Below are 24,701 nucleotides of genomic sequence, written 5' to 3'. Positions count from 1 at the left end.
CAATCACATTGCAAGGTTTAACATTTTTCTTTTTCATAAAAAAAAAAGAAGAAAAGAAGAGGGAAGAAAAAGCTATACACACATGTATCACAGCATTTTCAGAAGGCCTTCTACTGCATTTACAATAGCAGTTCAGCCTCAGTTGTAAGCCTGGATGTAAGGCAGCTGAAAGATTAAAACAACATTGTTGAAGAGTCCGCTGAAATGTTCTCATGGGTTTGTTTTTGTTGTTTTCTTTTTCATTCCATTAGATCCTTTCTATTTGTTTGCCTCTTCTAAAGTTTGGCAGGTAAAGAGAAAATGCTTTTTTCTTTCTCTCCACATGTTCTGTCCATTTAAGCAGGAGAAAAAAAATAAAACCAACAACAGGTCAGGCTTTTCTCATTTTGTTTTACGAAAGAAAAAGAAAGTGGGTGGCTTCCTGATAATGGCCTTGAGGAGGTACATTCTAGAGGTGGCTCAAATGCTCAATTTATTTCTTTGCTTGTTCTTTGCATTTTCCTTTCTGGCAGCAAAATGGACTGGCTTTTTGTCCCTGCCCCCCGCCCCCCACCCTCCCACCCTCCGTGTCCTGTACAGATTCTGGTTCCAGATCCCCACACAGACCCCCTTTTCCCCTTCCCAAGTGGCAGTAGATAGGTGCAATGATATGTTCGTTTGACCTTTAAATTATGATGCTGAAGTTATGAGCTGGATGGAAGAGCCATGGGAGAGAAAAGTTTTCCCATCTCTGTGAGAAAGAACGAAGCAACACAGAGTCCGGTGGAGATGTGAGTGCCACATGGACTCAGCTCTACCTTGGCACTGGCATCAATTTGAGATTTTATATATATATATATATATATATAATTATATATACATATATATGCATGTATAGGCATACATAGACATATATATGTATATATATGCATTTGTTTGTTTGCTATTTGTTTTAGCACACTGTCCCATTCTCAGGTCTAGATTTGGGGCAGTTGGTCCTGGGGACAGGTTGGACAGAAGGGGCCAGAGTGCAGAAGAAGCCAGAGATAAGAGTGAGGCCCAGGCCCCCCCACGCACAGAACATGGACCAGCCATAGCCATGGCTGATGTCGTCGGGAAGTCCGTACAGGTAGCGGGGGTAGCGGGAGAGCTCGAAGTTGATTCCAGCCACGCATGTGCACAGTGAGATGATGCAGAAGGTTCCTGGAGAAGAGCGGGAAAGGGGGGAAGGAAGGAGGAGAAAAAGAAAGAAAAGTTAGAAAGACAGAAATACTACTCTCTAGGTCATGTGAAAATGAGTTAGTACAATCGTTAAGGGAATACCTAAAGGARGATGTTCATATAGAAAGCGGCTTGGCCTAGCAGCAGCCCAGAGAAAGAACTGAGTGCCACCAGTGACCTGAACACAAATAGAGTTGGGTGGAGAAACCAAAATAGGAACACTTGTCATTACAAGCCCTTCCTTGGGAACCAGATTGCTTCATGAAACCATTGGTTTAGCTGGAACTTTGCTTTAGTTCCACAAACATGGAAGCAAATGTCATGCCTCAGCCCTTCTTGGCAAAAAACAAACAGAAAAGCAAACAAACAAACACTTTAATTTCTATTTCATCTTAGTTTTTAAATGATGCACTGTATAGATGGAAATACTACAAAATATTTGACATATTCTGGTTTTGTTGAAACATACCTTTCAAATGACTTGGAGACATTCTTTTTTTCTGACTTTTCCTACATCGAAATCAAAAATATTTCAAAATATCTCTCCTTTTTAAATGCCAATGTCAAAATCTTATATCCCTCACAAAACTTAGATTCTGCCCTGTGCATAACTCTACTCTTAACCCAGATGCCCTCTTCACTCTGGTGAAAATCTCTAAAATCTTCTGTTTCTGTTTTCCATCTCTACAGAAACACTCGATTTCTTTCTCAGGACATGGTGAGGATGGGCTTCATAATTCTGCCCAGTAACATTATGGAAAGTCACAAAAATCAAATGAGTCTGAAGCTTAGTCAGCCCAAATGAATCTAATTTTAATCTCTGATGTCCAGGTCCATCATTAAGTTAAACTTGGAGCTTCTCAAGCTTCACAGTTGCCATGTATACACTGAATAACAGACAGTCACAGACTCTCCATGTCTGTTCCAAGAAATAAAAAGGGTCCAGAAATATGTGGTCTTCCTGATATACCTGCCACCTTTGTTTTGTAAGCATACCATAAAAATTCAGGATAGCCATGCAAATCTCTATCATAGACATGTTGTGAGACCACCATAAAGCTATTCTCTGCTATCTCCCCTGACCACAATCTTCCTTGTCTATTCGTACTGTCATTTCTCTTCTTGTATGTTTGTAGAGTACCACCTGCAAATACTCTCTGTTATAAAAGACAAGGAACATGAGACTGCTAAAGGCCTCCCCGAATGCAATATGCTCTATACAGTTACACATGGCCCATGCTTTTCCTACATACTCATATTAGGGTAGTGTCCTAAGATACCAGTCAGTACCAGAGAGCTATTGCAGTAGGTGCTATAACTGCTTAAATAAAGACTGCCCAGACCAACAGCCTATTGATCTATAATCAATGACCAGATTTTGAAACTGCCTTGTGACATCCTGGGCTCTAGATCTATCTTCAGAAAAGTCCTGCAATTCAAAGCATAGAGCCAGAGGAATGCAGAGCCTGCACTCAGAAATCAGGCTGTTTGATTAGAAATCACCATTCCCCCTTTATGTTTTACTCTCTCATTTCAGTTAACCTGAAGCTGCCTTGCAAGAACATAATTATTTCTCTGTGGCATGTCAACAAGTCTAACACATCGTGAGGTTGAAGGAAAGAATCCACCAGAGTCACTGTGCTCTAAACCAAGCCTTGTGGCTTGCTTCAAAGGGCTGTAGTTAGAAAAAATGATGTTAAAGACCTTTCTTTGCTAGTGTGAATGTAATAATTTTAGCTCTTGGAGAAACAAAATTGTTAAGAAAGGTGGGCGGGAAAATCTGTGTGGCCAGACAGAAACTGTAGTTGCCAAGTACAAAAGGGAAGGAAATAACTTGAGATTTCAAAAATTCTCCTTGTTTTTCCATGCTTTGTCTTTGAATTCTAAACGCTTCAGCGTGAGGAGCATTGCTTACCCTTCCTGTTTGCGCAGGGCCAGCACACTGGCAATCTGCCTTGCTGGGGATATTCCACCCCATAACAAGTGAACTCTTCCGAAGACTGAAAATCATAGTAGAGACTGGAACGAATCATGAGCATGAAACTTCCTTGAAAGCGGCTTCTCCTGTCCTGTCACTCAGCTGGAGAGTGTGCCAACCCCAGGATGTTAAGTCCTGAGAGTTATGCAAAACACTACGGCATACACAGCATGGATCTCGACCACTTCACAGGATGTCTCATACTGTGTTATGGGCACAGGTTTAGCACTCTCTCTAGTACTGTATATGGGAGACACACAAAATGATCTGAGGCTTGATGCTTCCTCCTGGGGATTGGCATACACGATGGGAYGCAACAAGAGCTCACTGGGGATGTGCTGGTATTCGAGTTGGAAGGAAGAGAGAGAGGCCACCTCTTCCATCACTGGGGGAGGGCAGAACACGCTAAGTTCCTTGTGACCACTTTGTGTGTTGCCATCCCAAGCGGAACACTAATGAATGAATGAGACAAAGCAACAGTGGCGTTTTTGACAAAAAATGTGTCAAAACACATTTTATGTGTTGTTGCAAAGTGCTTCAGTCAGTTGATGGATAAAACCCCGCATAAAGCCCTGCCTGCACCACAGAAACCAATGTTTGATGTAAGTCAAACCTCTGCCTTGACCTCCCCATCAGGCAGTCACCCTTTCTCTCCATCTGCTCTTGAAAATGCCTGCCTTGCTAAAGGATTGATGATCAACAGCAATAAGCTCAGAGCACTGGAGCTATTAAATATCACGTGGTTATCTTATGCTTTCCCTTTTTATATGTTATGGAAGAAGAAAATTAAACATTACACTGAACATACCTTCCATTTAGACTGGAAGATTGTTAGGACAGAGATGATCTTTTTGATCTTTTTTTTCTGCTCCATATAACGTTTGTAACACGCTTATTTTTTAAGCTCAGTCCTTCAGTTGCCCCAGCATGACAAATGAGAAAGCTGCATCACCTTGCTCCCTAGCATAAGACTACACAGAGGATGCTCAGGTTAGTAGGAGCTGGGGAGAAGGGCCTCTGTAGAGCTGAGCTTATGGGTCCCGAGTCCCTGTGGGTCTCCCCCGCTTTGGGGGCTAGACAGAGCAGAGGCAGTGCAGAGACGGAGCTGAGGTGGGCAGAGCCACYGCTGCCATGGTTTCCGGCCTTGCCCCTCACCCAGGACAATGTGCTGGGCTGCACACAGGGCCTGGCACGCACAGAGCAGGGGTGGTGGGGGAAGCTCGGGTCATCGCCTGTCAACACCTAAATCTGCGTGGGTTGGGAGGAAGAGCCCTTTGCTATAGCTGGTTTTATGCAGGACAGTATCAAACTGGTTCTGCTGCCAGGATTTTATTGTTTTTTTTTTTCAGCAGTGACTCCTTTCCTTTCCGATCAGCCTGGCTAGAAAGGCCCCACTTGCAGCTTGTCAGATGCAGAGTTAGGGTGTTTGAAGGCAAACTTGCTGAGCTGAACTGACTTCAACATGGGCAGATCCAAACCGTCCATAAGGAGTATCTTACCCACAGGATTTTGCAAGGCAAGAAGGGCTGCTCTCTTTGAACACTGCAAGCGATAGTCTGCCTTCCTCCACACCAGGGAGCTCCACACCAGGGAGCACCCTTTGGGTCTTATTGACCTCCCTGTGGGATCGGGATGTGCCCTGTGTCCTCCARGACTGCTCCTTCCCCAGCCCCTCGAGCAGGAACTGGGCTCAAAGCCCCTTGTGCTGGTAGGCGAACAGAGCCCTGCATCAGGAATCTCATCCCTGCAAACATCCCTGTCYTTTGTGCCAGCGGTGGAGATGGCAGATTGTGCAATCACCTTCAGCCTTCAAGTGGGAAGGTGCCGTCCCCACCACCACCAGCAAAGGTGATTGTGGCTGCCTGCTTTTCCAGGCATGGAAATGTCCAAGGTCACCCCTGTGGKCAAGGTTGCATCATGCCTGGAGGGGCAAGAATGACTTAATTTATAGCAATCCCCTCCAACCAATCCTTTAGGGAGAAAAAGGAAAGAAGTAGCCATGTCCAGCACTCTATATCTTAAAGAAATGCCAGCAACTTGAGGTCAAAAAGCAGAAATTAAAATGTTCCTGGCACTAAGCCTCCCTCTGAGAGCCTCTGAGGCTCTCTGGCAATACAAGTCACTTTTCTTGTTTTTTATTCAAAAACCTTCTTTTGTGTCTCATTGAATGACAGGGATTCTCTCCCTTCCCCCAACGACAGGCAGAAATGACTCATGACTGAACTGTGCTGTCAGATGTGCGAAGTAAACAAACTCCCCAAACCAGACTCTTTTCCCTTTTATTTATTTTTTTTTTAGAGACAGAAATGTCAGGTATTACTTATAAACACTAGTAGATAAAAAGAGAAACACAGAAGTATGGATTTTAAGATGTCTTCCAAAACCAAGCAGTTCTCAGATAAATGTAAGCCTCCTCCTTTGAAAGTATTTCTCGCAGCTGCCATTGATGGCAGTTTGTGGCCACTAATTTCTTTGGAATCAATGCTAATTACTTAATTATCATCTTTTTTTTTTATTATATGATTGCAGAAAAAAAAACATACCATGAGTGAAGCAACATTATTCTCAGTTTCTCTCTGCCCCACCAGCTTTTATTGTTTTCAAGGTACATCAAACAAACAAATAAAATGAGGACTGATTAAGGTGGAGAGTGTACCATTAGCTATTCAAATTATAGCACCACCATAATATGAAATTATTAAAGAAAGAACCAAATTCTTTCCCARCTCAGTGATGACAAAAGCCTTTTGGATGGAGCAGCTTTGCAGTAAACTCCTTCTGTGCATGGATTAAACGCCTCAGCAGCACACGGCTCTTGAGAACACATTATTGCTCTGAGCATACATGCGCAGAATATAAATTATTACTTAATTATATACCATTACAGCAGCTTGAAGCATCACCAATAGGTTGCAGAATAGCAAGGGAAATTTGCCCTTTTTAGAACATGGGGATGGAAAGAGAAGACTGACTGGGTGATGGAGATTCTGTACTGCRTCCTGTGGAGACCATAAACCCACCTAGGAACCCACCTTTTAAACATTTCTTTTTAATACTAAGAACCAGAATAAACTGCAGGGCCTAATAACCATGTGATGGTATTGCATTAGAGCTACTGCCAGAATGCTGCTTGCATTGGTCTTGTATCCCAAAATAAATCTGTGGCACCCAGCGCTGGACACCCTGCTCTGTATCACTTCAGCAATGATGCTTGCCCATCGGATGACAGCTGCAGGAGCTGCAATGTGTTATGGCATCAGATGGATGCCCTGTCACAGCCGCAAATCCTTAATGAGCGCGATCCTTCGGCTCAAGTAAATCAGCATAATATATGCAACCACATCACAGCAGGGATGATCTTCCATTTGCAGGGCTGGCACAAGTGACAGCCACAGAGTATGCTGCACATTACAGTACCCTCCACCCTTGCACGTGGTGGCATGTTGGCTTCCCTACTCCTCGGTGCACAGGGGACGGCCCCAGGAGTTGGCACCGCTGCAATGCACCGCTGAAGCCAGTAAACACCTGCAGGGAGTGAGCACACAGGAAAAGGTTATCTTATAAGCTGAGGGTAAGCTGTATTTTGGAAAAAAAAAATGGGCCAGAGCAAAGCAGGAATTGTTCGAAGCCTAAGAGTGAAATAATCCTCTGATTACTTCAGCAGCGGCGCTCCCAATGACCTGGCTAAAATAGCGTAACCATGTGAAAGAGACTTGACTACGGCCATCAAAGAATCAGGCTGACTTGTGAATTTGCAGCCACAATTGAGACAGCAGGAAAAAATGTGCCAGTTGTCACAGTGTTACTCACTAGTTTACTGGGAACAGAGGGGAGACAATAGAAGAGACTCTCTTAATGTCAAAATAAAGAAACACTCTGATGGAAGATTAGTAAAATCATCCCACTGCCCCATTCACAGACACTATGTTTGGTAACAGGCAGAGGCTGCTGGCAGGTTTATTTCATGACCTGTAGTATGGACATCTCAGGATTGCCCTTTCAGAGCACCTTAGTGCTCTGAGATCAACAGATCCAGTGAAGAAGAGGCACTGGAGACTGGATCTCCGATTTGCTAGATGATCAGACAGGCAACACCATCTACCAGAGCTGATGGGAAATTTATGTGAGCAGGGTTGGCTTTGCTTTACCACAGAGACTTCTCCCATGGCTCAGCAAACCCCAGCATCACTTGGCCTTTTAGTAACCAGAACAGTTCTGCCTCTGTCCAAGCAGAGTCTTCTCTTCCAGGATATGAAATGTCTCTCAGAAAGCTTTGGTTCTGGAGGGTTTCTTTTGTAGTAAGCTTCAAGTTGCTGAAAAGCCTTCAGACTTACATTCTTCAAGACTCAAGTGAGAGTCAACGCAACCTTCTTCCACACTGCCAGATGTGTGTTACTAAAAATACTCTTAGAGGGACTATTTTCAAGGATGGAAGTGCAGTTACCCACATGCCTTTTTTAATCCTCCATTTCTTTGCTAAATGCACTACTAAAGAGGACAACTAGAGCTTGAGATATTGGAGGTAGCTACCTATTTTGGACATTTTCCACTTAGAAGTCAGAGAGAGGCATGTAAATTAATTTTCTCAAGTGACCAATTTGGTTGTACTGACTTTCATTTTGCTAGACTGGATGTGAACTGGGCATCATTGCAGCAAAAGGCTCTGAGGTCCATTGCTGTTTCCTTGAGCTACCCTGCCAGAGCAGAGAAATTCCTTTTGTATATCCTAAGCAACACAACTACTGAGGATCATATGGCATGCAGCATGCTGAAATCCCCTTTCTTATTGCTGAGGAAATACAAAATCAGCAGCATCTCCATCTCACACAAGTGCCTAGGCATGACTAATTCCCGTAACACTTAGAAGAGCCAGTTCAGACCCAGGTTGGGTGGAGTGACCACTCCTCTAGTTTCTGCCTGGTCTGGCCACTTATTCTGTGAAGTTTCCAGCAGTCCATGCAACTGCTGTGTCCGGGCAGGTTAGTCTATGCAAGTACAACAGTGATATGTACAAAGGTAACATTGCTTATCTAAGCTGTCAATCCAGACACCCCAGAAGGTGAATCTAAGTGCTCCCTCAATCTTTCTATTTAATAAGATCTGCTACACATACAAATTTGCTCACTGCTCTCTCCATACAGAATTCTTTCTGTCCAGAATGTCATTCTAGCATAGCTCTTCCTTCTCTTGTCCATATATTCTTCTCTCCTCATTGATGCTAAGCATGCAGAGCAACTTGGTAAATATGCATATATCTATATATATTTTAAATCACAACTCAATAATGAATGTGAGTTTTATTTCCAACAGCCAAGTGCTATGTCCACCACGGACAGTCAGCTCCTGTCTTTGAAGTCGTTTGCCATTGGAATTCAGAAACCAGAACAGATCAAAGACCTGGTGACATTATCAAGGGATAAGGACCAACCACAGGATATTAAAATATCATATAGCTTGTTTTTCAGGATTGTGAGTGGGAAAGTCTTTTGTATTCCTATTGGATCCATCTCCCCTACTTTGCTTCTATTTTAATTCACCTCCTGTCAGCCTCCCATGACACCTACTGACATCTCTGAGAAACAAACTAGTTTGTGTGCCCTTCATAGACTGGACTAGATTTTCTACTCTCATAACTCTACAAGGCATCTATTCCTCTATCTGTACCTTCTGTTCTGGACAGTGAGGAATTACAAGTCAATATAGCTGTCTTTTAAATTGAACAAGCAAAATTCTTGTGCTGGTAAGTCAGAATGAGCTGACTCCTTAGTGTCCWATAGGCCAAGCTCAGGGAAGCAGACCAATCTGAGTTAAGACTGAAAAACAATGAGATGCTTTGCACAGACTACTTGCCCTGTCTTCTGTTTCAGACTGTCAGATCTCTGTGCCTCCTAAGAAGTCTTTCCCCTCTTTCTCCTAAATGCCAATGTTCTCCTGTGATCTGGTACAAGTTTCCCAGAACTGTTTATAAAGGTGTTTTCCCTCCAGGCTGAGTGTAAAGCATATTTGAAGTTTGACTTTGAAGTCAGCTGATAAAGTCTCTGCAGAGATCAAATGTTATGGGATTGACAAGGAATTCTCTAGTTGTGCTATACCTCCCAGGAAAAAGAAATTCTGAATGACTATCCCCTGCCACACAGCTCTTCTACTGCTATGAAAAACCCACTTTATCCTCACCTCCTATCCTCCTGTGTCAACTCTTACGTTTTACTTTTTAGGATGAGCCCACTGGTATTGACCTAAACAATCAGCTCAATGCCTGAGGAATTGCCAAAAAAAAAAAAAAGACATCTAGAGAAAAGAGTATGTTTCTATGAGATGGATAACATAGCTCTGTTTGTGAACGTACACTGTAAGAGCTGCAAAGATACGTTATGATTCCCCTTGAGGAGTATTACAACATGAAATTATAAAAGTACCTTTGATTTCAGTGGAAGCTACACAGTGACATACAGAACCTGGTACATTAAAAGTATGAAATCTTTCATGTTTTCAGAGAGTTTCCCACTTCATTCTCAGAATGAGTACTAGCATTAATAAATAAATGCAAAAAGTGTTCTCAGAGCACCAGGARGCATAGAGAAGTACAGATGTAACACGCTACCCTGGCTCTGCCTTTTAGGCATAACGTCTTGTGAACCTTATACCATCACCTGGTCACTCAGTACACCAAGCAACTGTTTTCTACCTTGGAAATGCTGAACAGGAGACCTCAAAATAATTTTAAAACCAAAGAAAGATGGTGAGAGATGTGCATGTCTGTGTCGATGATTTCCTAGAAGTTTATTTTTGTAGCGAAAGAAGAAATTAGATAATAACATCCAAAATCAAAGAGGGACTAATAGCCAAAAGAAGCTCAGTGATAGTTACTTGGGATAGAGAAGCATTTTGAATCCTAGCCATATGTATGGTCTTACCAGTGGACACCAGGCTTAGGCATGTATAAGGAAAGAAACACCACTAGGGCCTCTTTAGGCCCTAGGAACAGTCTACAGAGGGACCAGAGACCACAACTTACAATACTATCTGCAAGGGACATCACAGACCGAGTAGAGAACAGTGCTTTGAAAGGAGGGACTGAGAAATCCTGAAACTGAGAAGGAAATGGTATTTCTGAAAAGAGGCTGACTGTCCACCTCAGTGAAGGGCAGCTCTTATCTCACTATTCTTGCACAGCACTGGTGCTTTGCACCTTGGTGCTACCCAAGGAGCAAGCACCGAGGCACAGAAACACAAACTGTGAGCTCCAGGCTCTCAATCTCATTGCAGGTCCATAAAGACCCTCRGTGGCTCCATTCCTGCCTTCTTCAATACCCTTGTGATGTATCTGTCTGTTTTAAACAATCAAGAGAACTTTAAACGTTTGAAATTATTAATACTATATATTAATTCAAATTGTTTATTCCTTCATGGCCTTATATTAATCCAAAGCATTATGCAAAATTTAACCAAAGGCAGAAACAGGAATAAAATTGTATACATGTGGTGTGAGAGGCACGGCAGAAGGACTGACTGTCACACCAAAGCTTATTGCAAAGACTTCCATAATCAATTTAAGGCTCTTCTTGATACAAACAGGCTTTTGTCTCCATCTGGAGGTCAATACACCTATGCAAGTTGTTATGCTGCTCTTAAAGGAGTTCTGCTGATTTCTTAAGTTCCTGTACTTGCACACACTGTGTAGACTTCATTAATTTAGTGTCTCCCACAGGACTAAAAGAAGATTGCCATTATCATTTTTCCAGTGATCAATCTTCTTTTTGTATTATAAATAATCCTCATACTGAAAAAAAAAAGATATGATCTTTTATAGTGATGACTTTATGTATGCCAAGCTTCACTGCTCAGATAGTAAAGATCACTTGCTGCTTGGGCTCTGCACGCATACACGAGTGTTCCCACATAGGCATTTGTCTTTGCCATTGAATACGAAAAAACCTACTTTCTAAAGCTATTTTCTTTGTGGAGGAAGTATTTAAAACTGAGTTTTTAAACAGTAACGCTGTGCAAAAGGAAAAATATAACTATGATCACAAAATGTAGCTTCTATATGAACTTCTGTGACTGACCACTTCGTCCTGAGTGAGCACCCTGAGCAATGAGCAGAGGCATTGATCATCACTGATAAATACTAATCCTAGGGGTCCAGTTAGACCCTGCATAGCTCAAGACAAACTCCAAGAATTGTCATCCTGATTGTCTTTTTTTTATATTATTATTTTTCTCTTTGCCTGCTCTTGGCAGCTGCTATGAAGAAACTTGGTAACCGCCTAGGAGACGTCAATCAGGGAGCTTTGCCTACACTTGCTGTTCTAAATTGTTACACTTGTGCTTCTTAAATTATTCAGCAGTGGAATGATTATTTTGAGATGGCAGGACCACAGTTGTGTAGAATAAACACTCTTATTTCCTACCCTTATGTGCTATTTTCRAAGTACAGTGAGTTAAATTTGGGTCGCAAATGACTCAACAGCTGGTAATGATCCATGGCTGCAAATGCACAGATGCTTCAGTTGTCATCTGCTAGCATATGCACAGCGCGGGCAAATGAAGCACAGCTCACATTTTGGGGAATTTTAAAGACGAGTCTCTCCATGGAGGTGGCGAGAGAAAGAGGATGAAGAGGTAGGACCAGCAGAATGGCCCCATGTGGGATGATCTGGTGTGCAAGGCACCTGTAGAGCCTTTTGAAACTGCTGGGCTCAGACAAGTGTCAAACCAAGCAGCCCAGGTTCACTGCCCATGTGCATCCCTGGTCCCTCTGGCTCCCTGCAACAGGCCAAGGGCAGCAGGAACAGGCACTGGGCAAAGGTGTAGCAGCTCAGGCCAGGCTCTGAGCACTGGGGTAAGGAAGGGGTTCGTTGGCAGAGTTTGTCCACGGAGCGAATGAAAGGGTACTTGGAACCAAATATTCTTGATAAGGCAGTAGAATGAGAATGGTTTATGAAAGGCTCTATCTCTCTGGATTAGAATACAAAGCAGACGGAGGAGAATGCACTCATACATTCATAAGCGGGTTTTTTTTTTTTATTTCTTTAATAAACAGCCTTTCTTGCATATCTGAAATAAAGCATTAAATTGTGCCAGCCACTTGCATAACTTTTCTTTTTCTTCTCGCTCTCACATCTTTCCTGTCTGCTTATCACTGCCATAGCAGGCAGCACTGTAAAAAAAAATAAAAATAGGTGTTAACCTCTGCTGTGGGAAAATGTTCAAAGCTTTTGTAAGTTCAGCCTAAGTCTTGAGAATTTGGGCAGGCTGCAAAGAGCAAACTCTTTACAGCAGTCTTAGATGAGTCAGGGAAAACCTAAGTCAGCAGTAGATATGGAGCTGCCAAACGGTGCCTGAATCCCTCTGACTGGCAAAACATTAATGAAGGGGAATGAAAGGAGGAGAGGATGAATGAACTTCCAAATCTTAGAAGCAAATGCCAGAAAAGAAACATCAGAGAGGAATATGTCCATTGCATTGATATATATAGCAGGACAGAAGAGCTTTAAGGCCTTCAATGCCAGGACAAAAGGAAATTTAATGCTCCCAAACAACATCCCAAGCCTGGAATTTCATGCAGAAGTGTCACCAGGAAAAGAGAGGAAATGATGCTACACAAGACTATAGATCACTTTCTTACAGATCTGCTAAATCACATGAATAAGGGCACTTAGCAGCTGGAATAATTTCCAAATAGACTAATTAGACTGAATTATTAATGGTAAAATCTATAATTGGCTCAAAGCAAAGCTATGGCAAACAACATACTGAATAGCTGCAAGGCTAGTAAAATAGTTTGCTTCTCGAAGGAATGTGTCAGCAAATGAGGAGAAACCCCAGAGTGATCCTAAAGTGTGTGTCACAAGACAGAACCGGCAGAGACCAGACAAAAGAGTAAAGGGAACAGGTAAACAAATGTAGAAGTGATATATTACMTTTTTTTGCAGTATGTGAAACAAAATAAAACAATGCATAAGCCTCTCCCTGAAGGGTTGCCTTGTTAGGCATGCAGTAAAAAATCTAGCTTCACAGAAATGTGCATTCTTTCCAAATTACATGGACTTACAAAAGGAAAATGCATGAATGTGTAGCTGATGGACAGCGCTCTGGGAAGGATGATAAAACAGCACTCTTTGAGAGCCTACTAATATTTTTACAAAGAAAAGCCATACAACTTTTTCTAGGGATGCAATTTTGACAGGGACAATTTTGTGCTGAAGCGAGTACTTGAACAAGAGGCTAGAAGCACCAGTAGATACCTCCATYAGATGGGAGATGCACCAGGCTAAGCAGAGGAGGACTTTGTAGTTGGATGTATAGCTTGTCTGCTTACCACAATACCGAAACTGTTCTCAAATAATTTGATAAGCTACACAAAGGAGGGCTGCAATGAAGATGCAGGAATTTGCCTGGTTGAGTTGCCAAAGTGCCATTTCATAGCATTCTGTCTCCTCAGTGCTGGGTCAAGTGAAACTTAACCTTGACCAGGCAATAATAGTAGATACTACTAAAGAAATAAAGACACTGGCCACATGAATTTTCAGGCTTGCCATGATAATAAAACAAGTCAAGTCAAAGATTTGGATACATTTAAAAGAAATGTTTCAGTGCCATAAAATGTTCCATAAAATTTGATGAAGAGGTCATACCTAAACTTTATAAAGCAAAACAAGCATGTTGTGGTCCAAAAACAATACATAAAATGCCCCTATACATTTCTTCTGGTATAAACCTTCAAGAAAAGTGAATTCCTTTTAGGATATCCTTAAATATTTCATGTGCATGAAAGCAGCAGTTTTGCCACAGGTTTATGACATTTGGGAACAGTGTTTCAGATGCCTTTAAGGTTAATTCAAAGATTATAAAATTGCAAAGTTACTGAATGACCAGCATGGAACTTTTGCCAGCACACAGATTTTCAATAATTTTTATGGAGAGAAAAAGGAAGAAGCTGCAAGAGGTTTTGCTTGGAGTAGGTATAATTTGAGCATGACCCACTTCTGTAATGGAATTAAACAGTCTCAAATAAAATGCAATAAGATGAGCTAGTCTTAGGAAAGCTTAAGTGTGCAATTCCAAATGGAAATATTCTCCAAAAGAGAAACTTTTCCACCTTACATGATAAAAGCAGCGTGGCAATACTGAAATGAAATTATAACAGACAGTGCAACTCCAGGTACAGGACACTGTGTAATGGTACCCATATACAAAATGAAGCTAGAAATGCTAAGCATAACTTGCTGTGTCCATCTGGTACTGTGCAAGATGCAGGACTAAGAAAAATCCTACAGTGGTCAAGCAAATGTGCTGTCATTCAAGATAAGGAATTGAGGTATGAATTCTGTAATAAATATAGAAAAGTATGCAAAAAACCTCTATAAATCTAAAARATCTGTGTACATTTAAATTAAATAGGAAAGATGAACTATAAACATGTTTTTAAATGTTTTACAAGACATGCTGAGTAACAGTGCAATAGCTCAAAACCACAGTTTCCTTGCCCTGGACTCCAGATGAGCTAATACTAGATAATAGCCTGCATTTCACAAATGACTTATTTCCACAATTTGCTTGAGAAATTAGCTCAGGCACACTACAGCAAATCCTTACTAGGCACTGCCACATGGGCTGGCAAGAAGACTATTCAATAAATACATCAGAGAACCAAGAGGTCCAAGAGAAAAAGGTCTGGCATTGTCAGATTATCACAGCACTTGTCTCAGTGCTCCACTGAGATTTCCTCTTCAAAGAATTATGGCAGTAAGGGACAAAACTCATTAAGATCATGAGCCAGAAATATTTTATCCTGAAGTAGTTACAGAAGACCTGTTTGACCAGAAATTAAAGCAGAAGGAATGCCACAAACAGATCTGAAATGAGCAGCGCTGCAAATGGAAGGGAAAGTTAAATTTCAGACAGAGCACAGCTATTAATTTAACAAAGTATCCTGTCAGCTGCAATCAAGTCAGATGTTGTAAGCTTCCACGGGTATTATTCCCACTACTGGTCCAGAAGTTAACTAAATAAAGTGAAGAGGACTGTGGCTCTATGCATTTTGAGGACTGAGGGGGTGATATCTTAAGAGCAATTATGTATTTAGAGAAGTAAACAGCTTTTCATTCAAATTCTGTCTAGCAAAACAGGCTTGTCGAAGACCTCTCTAGAAGGGATAACTGCATAACATACAGGGCAAGCAAGCATTACTACTTGCTGTCTTTTAGATTAGATGGGTCTATATAAGTATTTCATTAATTTACAGTTTAAATGTGTAGATGTCATTTTATGAAAATTTGCGCTAAAAATAAAATTGGGAAAGGTGTAGCAGTTGCTACTGTCTTGTGCCAAGCAACAGAGAGAATAAACTTTTGTAACCCTGATCCACATGTCTATGCTGGTGCATAAAACAGGTTTGATCCCATCCCAGCACATCTTTATTAAAAATATCACACACCTTGGTAGAATTTGGCAGATAAAATAATCTGGTGCCTCTCATCTCAGTTACTTTCAGTTTCTAACTGTTGGATCTTGTTATTGTTGTGTCTGCCCACTCTAAGAGCATGCTACTATCAGATGGTTTCTCCTTGCCTAGGTTCTTCCACACTGTGTTCAAATCATTTATAGACCTTGTGTTAAATAGTTCCAATCAATCTTTTTTTTTTCAGCAAGTTGTGGGGTTTTTGTTTGTTTTCCAGACCATGAATTATTCCTGCAGTTCTTCTCCAAATCTTTCCCGCTCTTTCAAAATCAGATTTAATTATAGACATGAGATCAAGATGCCCAGAAATAGTTTTGCTTAGCCCAGAGATAATGTCACCTCATACTCTTATTGCATATTCCCATCAAAGCATCCAAGGAATGAACGGGCACATTTACCTGCCGCATTACATAGAGAGCTCCCAGGCAGATGGGTTATTAGTTGTGAATCCAGAGACCTTCTCAGTGCTGCTGTGTTCAGGACGCCCTCCTCTTCTGCAAGTAGGGCTGGCTTTCTCTGCTCCTAGTTGCATGGCCTTATCTGTCTCTACTGAAGCATTTATTACCTGAACATACCAAAAGGTCTAGATGTCTCTTTTTAAGTTAGGAGTGACCCATCTCATTGTGCAYGGTTATACTGAATCTTGCTTCAGTAGAATCTTTTCTATCTGAAAAGTCTTATCAGACATCTTCCAAATCACTAACAATTAGATGATACTGAGCAAGAACTGATCTCTGCTGCTACACTAAAAACTCCCTGATATATATTGATAATTTCCAGTTAGTAAACAAGACTCAGTGAATTTCTAATAAATTTAATAATTTGCCATATTTGCTTAGTATAGCTGTAATGTTTTAATCTGAATGTTGTGCTGTAGTAAGTTAAATATCACACTGATATCTGGGCATGTTACACTGCCACAGCCCCCATATAGCTAGGATTTTAATTACACAAGAAATACCAAGCTAGTTTGGCAAACCCATTGCCCATAAAGCACTGAACACCCACAACACATCATTTGCAGATATCCATACATGGACCGATGTGTGCTTGCACAAGGGACTAATACATTTCAAATTGTCCTCGCTGAAGGAACTTAATGTCTATCTAGTACTCAAARCTCTGGAACATAAATACTCATTACTCAAGCCTTTAACTCTTTGGAACTACATGTGCTTTTCTGTATTTCATCCTTTTAGCTATATCATACCATAATACAGCTTTTCTGTGAAGGCTGAATGACATCTGTAGCAAGAACGGCTGGAATGCTGCACAGAAAATATTGGATGACATTGAAGGCTGGTGTTGTAGAAATGGGAAAAACTCAAAAACACAGAGTGCAAAGTCATGAATCTAGGGACTAATAACCTGCATCTCTGCTACAAACAGGGAGCTCATCAGTGGGAAATAACAGTTTAAGGGTGAGAGGATTCTGTGACAGTGTTACTTGTGACAACAGGAGACTACACTAAAAGATCAGAAGGTCTTTTATAGCCCTGTGTCTTACAGGCACAGTTTCATCACTGAAGTAATATGTAATTACATTGTCCTTGATGTACACCAGGAGGAGCTCAGAAGGAAACCAAGGCCAGATCATGTCAAACAACTACGAAAATGGATTTTCAAACACATGGAAAAAAGAGGTACACATAGAAACAGAGATCATAAAAGCAACACGACAAAGATAACACATTTATTCACAATTCAACATCCTTACCTCCCATGAGGAAGAGAAGCCCTGCCACATACTGCATAAGGCCTCGATCCCAACAGCACCCCAGCACCCCGATAATCCAGCCAAAGAGGATGATGGCCACAGCCATGCCCATGAAGCCAGCTGTCATCCTGCGCAGATCTGCAAAGGGGAACACAGAACAACAGGAYGCTTGTGAACAGTGGAAAAATACTGTCATCAGAGATAACCCAAAACTCTGCAAGGTCTTCAGTGCACATTGGCTCAAGGTGATTTGCATGAAGGGGGTTCAGAGGAAGGATGACCCCTAGATTAAGACATATGTTGAGGGAGAACCACTGAGAGTTTCACCATGAAATGGCACTCAGTGAAGAATTAGAAGTTGTACGGTGGTGTCASTGCAATGCTACACCTAATCACCTTAGTCTCTTGGTACTAGCACAACCTGTATTTACCTCCTACCTCCATGTCTGCACACATACCCCACTGCATCCCATAAATACAGATCCTCAAATTGTTGTGTGATGTCTTTGCACTTTGCTCCAGTGCAAGTGTGACTCAGGATTCATTTCTCCATTCTCCAGCAGACTGCCTGTATGTTCTTGGATAAGACCCTTAGCTCCTCACTGGTCTCAGTTTCCCATGTGTACAGCCAGGGATATAGTTCCTTGCTGTCCAGCACTGCTGTCTGTGAAATGAAGTACCTCAGGGCTGCTGAAGCACATAAATTCTCTTGTATCAAAGACAATAATGTGCTGTACACACCAGGGCACAGGACACTTTCTTGACCTCTTTTGCATCTAGGTGGTGACCTCATCACATGATTTTTTGCTGAGAATGCAGGTGAGTGCTCCCAGGAACACTGAGAATAGGAGAAAGGCATAGGCTGGACTGAAGCATTTGGGGCACTGCGAGTGGGTACTGATAAGTACATATGATATGGGGCCAACCTGTATTTATTTCATAATTCAGGAATAAAAGATCCCTGAAGTCTAACAGAAGAACCTTGTGTTAAAGCTTGGCTGTGCCTAGCATTGCTCTTCAAAAAAGGATGGGAGTCCTCCTCCTGACTGTGCTGGTAAAAAACAAAAACAAAACCCAGCTGTTTCTGGTGTGAAAACCGAGCAGGGGAGACCACTTGTCAAACAAAATAGCAGGGAATAGAGCTGAGAAGCAATTTGCCACTCTCAGTGGTGGAACAGATGGTGGCATCTTCACTAACGTTTGACTCTCCATCCCCCATCATGTATGTGTACAAAGTTTAAGCACCGCTACATCAAGAATATATATGCAGAGATCATTCCAGCCCAGTCACCTCGTCCAACCCTTGTTTCCTGCTTGTAACAAATTTTATTTGCATAGCAGCTATTTCATTTTCTTTCRAGAAACAGAATGCTTATGACAGGGAGAAGAAGATTTGAAAACAGTGAATCAGCCACCAGTCTGTATGGCAGCTTTTCTCCTTGGCTGGCCTTTGTCTGTTTCTCAGGCTGACTCAAATTTCTCGTTTTTTTTTTTTTTTTTCCCACATTGGATCAAAAGAATTGCCAATAACAGGAGTGCATATTCAGTAAAATTTTTTACAATGATAATTATCATCATCAGAGGTTCATTAAGCTCTTCGTCCAAGATCCTAAGACTCTRCAAGGTCTGTAGTGTGCTAGCACAGGACAATTTGATTTGGTTAAAGACAATTTTCACATGGTTGCGTTCATTATAGCACTTTTTATGCAAAATGAAGTCACAGAACACAGCCTTTGCCCCGAAATTACAATAATTTTCTGTAGATTATCAATAATTTTTACAAGGACAAAAACTCTCCTAGCTACACTGTAATAATTACCAGGGTCTTATCCCACCAATGACCAGTGTGCTTTTAAGAAGACACACCTTCTAGAATATATCTTTTTATTCAGGCTTTGTGACTATCCCACCAAAAACAAACAAACAAAAACAACCCYCAAAGCCTCTCAATATTTTGAAAGACAGATGAAAGTATAAAAYGTTTACTGTTTTGTTTGTCGTTGTCCATACCAGCAAAACACTTCCCTCAGAACTGCTGTAACGGTGTCTGTGTCAGCTCCACACAACCATTCTACTTTGTGACTACCGATGATGGAGCCAATCCCAGTCATARGGTCCAGATGGAATCACAAACATTGCCACATCCTATCTATCAAGTCAAGGAATAGCTTCTTCCCCTCTAAATTCAGTGTTAGTTTTTCCATGGAACTGAATGGTTAGAATAGCAGGAACAAGATTTCTAGATCCAATATTTGAGGTTTGTTTCACTTGACCTCTCTTCCTGATGGGACTTGAAATTCCCTTTCTAACACCACAGTAAAATCCATCAGCATCTTAACTCTGGGCTTATGTTATCTCTTGGAAAAAAAACAGAACACTAACCTCTGASTCATGCTTAATACCACACAGAAAAAAAATAAAGGCAGTTCTTTAGGAAATTCTAACTCTTCCAAGTTTGGTAGGCTCTATTAAAGGTTGCCCTTCCATATGCCAATTGCAAATCTCTCCTCACAAGCCTCTCCATTAGCACTTATCTGAAAGAAATAAAATATAAACTGTCTTCTCTTCAAAACCATTTTGCCTTCTGCCCTAACATAACCATCATTGTGATCAGACCTTGAAAATGGCCGTGGTGGGAAAGAGAGTTGTAAAGCAGGTTTCATGAACAGCCCGTGCTTGTTCAACAGAGTTCCTCAGCCATCAGAGCCTGTAGGAGACTGATGGCAGTGCTGGGAACGAGTCTATTCAAAGTGATTCTTTTGTGGGAAAACACTTAATATATATAGCGTATTGCAGTACCTTCAGGCTATTTAGTGAGGAGAAGGACACAGAATAGAAGCCTACTTCTACTGAAGACAAACTCATAGATTCTTTTTATGGTGACTGCTCTGTTAACATGACACTCACAAAGAAAAGGACAGTTGAGAAGAAAAGATTTGTATTGCAAATTTAAGGCAACATGTAAGTTATGCTTTCTGTTTATTTAAGAGTGAAGGATGCCATATAAGTAACCAACAGCTCATTTGTTCAAATTGATGAGTTTTTGTTTGACCAGCCCTGGTGGACTTTCCTGATTACACCCTGTAAGAGTAAAAACAGTCACATTTTTGTCACATAAGTCCACTTTATGATATTTAAACAAGCTCTGGGTTTTGTTCCTGTTTTTTCTTTCCTTTTTTTTTGTATTCTGAATGTTTTTGATTATTTTCTATGTTATGTAACGTGGGATTCTCCAATTTCTTTTCTTCTTGGAAATCTCTCTGAATAACCACAGAACGATCAGGATCACGGCGTGACCATCTCAGCCAACTGAAGAAGTGACTATACCAGAAAAAATGTATTTTTGAACCTTACACAGCTAAATCTGTGCTGCAACAGCAAAGATGCTCATTCATGTGCACTGAATGTATCTAGTTCTATAGCCAACCCTCTTTTGGGTAATTATCCTGATTCCTCATGATGTAGTGATGTGCACAAACTGCAGAAATACTGCAAATCTCCCTTCTTCAGCATCCAGTAAACTAAACCAAATCTATGTGGCTGCATAGTGCAGTTAAGGAAGGAATCATTTTTCATTATTCTGTAAGATGGAATTTGATTTTCAATGCCATGCCTATACTAGATATAGTTGTCACCCCCATCGTTTGAGGGAGGAATCTGACTCCATGAGGGTGAGTACAATATTAACATTTTGCTCATGGGATCTAGAGGGATCATGTTTTAGACACAAGTTCATGTTATTTTCTTTACCACATAAATAGACTAAATATTACGTGTGATTAATGTCTTGTTCACTTTGGGAAGACTTCCCATGCCTGGCACTGCTATAGCTGCTGCTGCTGCATGGAATTGGCAGGGAATTCAACCTGAACTAAAAGACAATGTGGATCATCAGGCCAGGAATTCAGGCATTATGCTTACATAGACTATGAATAACAAATCTCTTCATTAATAATATGGGAGAATATGAAACTGAAATAGTAAGTTTTAAACCAACAAGCCTCATGAACCAATAAAGGTAAGGCAGATATTACCATTTTAGACAAACTCTTTAAAATATTCTTATAAAACAAYATGCATTTTCTAGCAGTATTTCAGCCTTCAGCTAAAATAAGGAATATTAAATCTGAAAGTGTTCTGGAATTAATGAAGGGCAGAATAGCTCATTAAGATATATTCCCTCCCAAGCAACCAAGTAGTAGAAAGTTCTCCCTGCCAGTTTGCTAAGGCCCCTGCCCTTCATTTCACCCTGATATCTGTTCATCTATATTTGCTGTGAGAAATAAAGTATTTCATACTCTTTGTCACATTGTGGAAGGAGTTTCACACCCCAGCAACTGCAAACATAACGTGTTCTGAAACAGCATTGCTTTCTGAAGATTTCAATATGCCTTTTTGACTTCTGATGTTCTGTCCTCTTCTTTGAAATTTCAAGTCATCTCTCGAAAGCAAAGCTTGATCGTCTTGTCGATATCTCTCTATCTTTCTTTCCACAGAGGAGTTTAATACTTCAAAAATATTGAGGTTTATTTTCACAACATGTACAGGAAGGAAAATATGAGCCTTCTGTGAAAGATGGGGAAACCAAGACAAGACGAGAATAAAGAACCTGCCCATGGCTGCACAAAATATTTATGGGGGAAACTGTAGTTGAATTTATATTACCTGGATTTCTGACCAGCATCTTATCCACAAGGCACTCCTCTTGCTTTCAGAACTGCTTGTTTTCAAGTGTCACCAGATCAAACTACAGTGTTCCCTATCAGATCGACAAAAAGCTCAATAGTACCACATTATAAGTCAGATAGTTCATCCTACATCTCTCTCATTTCCCCAATAAACAACAACAACAACAAAARGTCCATATGGACTAAAGGCTATAAAATGCATATCCAGAACCCTTTAGACAAGGCTCTGGGTAGAGCTCCATTCTAACTTGGAATGTCCCAGCAGAAGGAGAGAAAAAAGAAGAAATCAGAACTATATTTCTGGACCATTCTATGGCTAAAAATCAAGATTTACAATCAAAATGAGCACAAAAGAGACTGAGGTAACATAATCCTTCACAGCAGGTCACTTTGGCTTTTACACTCCTGTACTAAATTCAGTCTCATCACTCCTTAACAATGTGAAATTAATTAGGTTTGTGCTTGAAAAGAGTCTAAATCACTCCTTTGTTATACTTTTTTTTCAAAGCAAATATTGGAAACATCTATGAATGAAGCATCTATGAATGTTTTTCTATATTTTTTTTTTGCTTCTAACAAGGTCTGAGAACTGTACACAATCCAAGAATATAGTCCACCAACTTCCAAGGAGCTTCCTTAAATGACTTAGAAGAACCATCATCACAGATGTATCTCACTTTGCTTTTTCTTGCCTCATCCCAGAGCATGAAGAAGTCAAGACATAAAACTGGACAGATGTTTAAAAAAAGAACTTCCATATCGATCTTGTACTGAATACCAAGCCTAGCAGCTCCCAGTTACACTGAACAAGTGACTATTAATGCAGATGACTTTGAGTGGCACTTTCTGGATCTTACGATTCTGTCTTCAGAGCTTAAGACTGTATTTTGCATAAGTTTGGCAAATTTGAGTATCAGAATTTTTTTTTTTCCAATACAAGAATAAAGAGTTAAGAAAAGAAACATGTCAGTCTATGTGAGGCTTAGTTAAAACCTCTCAAGTGCCTTTCACTGACTTTCCTGGAAACCCAGGTTCCAGCTTAAAGGCTATCTATCTAATACAAATGCAATGAATAAAACCCACTTCAGCAAAAGTAGCAGCAGATTATAGTAATGCACAAGTACTCTGCATCATAGATTGAATCAGAAATACAGGTCACAGACATGTACATTAAAACACAATCCTTTTAAAAATGAGARAAAGAGCAGCAGCAGCAGAGTCTCTCAAACAAGTGCTAGTAGTGCTCTGGAGGATTGAAGTGAGCTTTCATTTCACAAGAAGTGCAATGAAATTGGTAAGGTACATGCATACCTCTATGTAAAATCAGAAAATCCAACCACCTTCTCCTGACTAGAGGTGCTGGTTACACGCAGAAGTGCTAAATATTTGGTTATTTGCATGTAAGAATTCCCCTATATGTAAATGCAGACATGAGACATCACAAATCCTTGTTTCTGGATGTGCTCCATGCTAGTCAATGTGTTATGTGAGATGAGGTGTTGGAYGGACATTCTGCCATGATTTAATCTTGTCAGGAGGGATGATCTGTCTGGATTTTGTCCACCAGAGTGTGTAAATGTTCTACAGTTATTTGAAACAGAAACTATCAAAAAAGTTGGTACCAGATGTACAGTGTTGGCATTTAAGCCTGTCTTCTTTCATCAGAAATCCCAGCAATTTCAGAGAGATAGGTGAGCTGTCCAGCAGGGGTGAATGGAGAGCCTTCCCCTTTACAAGGATGATACATTCATGGACTTATGCTGAAGGAAAGCAAATTCCATGTAATTGTCCGCTTCTTGCACTCACAGAACCTTCTCATAGGGTACGAGAGAGAGAGAGAGAGGTGCCCCAAATCAGGTCACAAACTGTGTTCAATCAGATGTGCTGGTGTCAAAAGCAATTCATCAGAATTTTYCCTGTTAGGGAAAAGTATAGGGGCCTAAGACAACTCTACAGTGGTTGAAAACAACATCTGGGTACTGAATATCAAGTCCTGATTTTACTCCTGCCTTTTGCTCTGTAGAGCAGGGAGGAGATAAAACAGAATATCCAGACAACAAAAGTGATATTTGAGAAGGCAGTAAGGAAAGATGGAAACAAAGTTTGTGTAATTGAGTGGGGGGATGAAAAAAAAGAGAAGCAAAATAGAGTCTCATCTGAGGCTGAAAGTATGGATTTGTGTTCAATAGACTTCATGATACGGATATTAGAGAGGCTGATGCAGAAAGGCAGTATTTGTACAGCAGAATTTTAATACATTAGATGCAGTTGTAATTTGAGGTATAGTTTTACTGTAGAAGAAAGAAGCTTTATATCAGGTCTTATGGGAAAGAGCTTTAAATATCATTAAGTATGAACAGTTCCATCTTTTGCTCCAGTCCCACTTCCCCTTCTGCTAAAAAGGAAACTTTGGCCAAGGAGGAAAAATGATTTGTTATTATCCACTTTGCTCCTTCTCAGCTCTGAGTAACAACAGATGTGGAAGGAAACAAAAGCTTTGCCCTTAAGCTCTCAGTGTAGAGGGCCAGAGTAGCTGAATGTCAACACATTAATCTGTTCTATGCTACTGCATCACATCCAATCCCATCCTCTGATTTTGGAGAGGATGATTCTCCTCTCCTCTCCTCTCCTCTCCTCTCCTCTCCTCTCCTCTCC

At 40.8% G+C, this 24,701-nt stretch overlaps 1 protein-coding gene across 1 annotated transcript in view; it reads right to left on the bottom strand.

Annotated features, from left to right (window-relative positions):
• Positions 1–412: 412 nt before the first annotated feature.
• Positions 413–24,701, bottom strand: part of TMEM178B (transmembrane protein 178B) — a 209,860-nt gene continuing 185,571 nt past the window's right edge. The window contains exons 4-5 of the mRNA XM_026037285.1: positions 17,359–17,496; positions 413–1,182 (exon numbers count right to left, since the gene is read on the bottom strand). Of these exons, the coding sequence (XP_025893070.1) occupies positions 932–1,182; positions 17,359–17,496 (389 nt within the window). The 3' untranslated portion in view covers positions 413–931. The remainder of the gene's footprint in view (positions 1,183–17,358; positions 17,497–24,701) is intronic.

This window comes from Nothoprocta perdicaria, unplaced genomic scaffold, assembly GCF_003342845.1.
Source record: "Nothoprocta perdicaria isolate Ctin4 unplaced genomic scaffold, notPer1 scaffold_195, whole genome shotgun sequence".
NCBI classification, from domain to species: domain Eukaryota; kingdom Metazoa; phylum Chordata; class Aves; order Tinamiformes; family Tinamidae; genus Nothoprocta; species Nothoprocta perdicaria.
The sequence above is the reverse complement of the archived record's forward strand: the minus strand, read 5'-3'. Positions and strand labels throughout refer to the sequence as shown.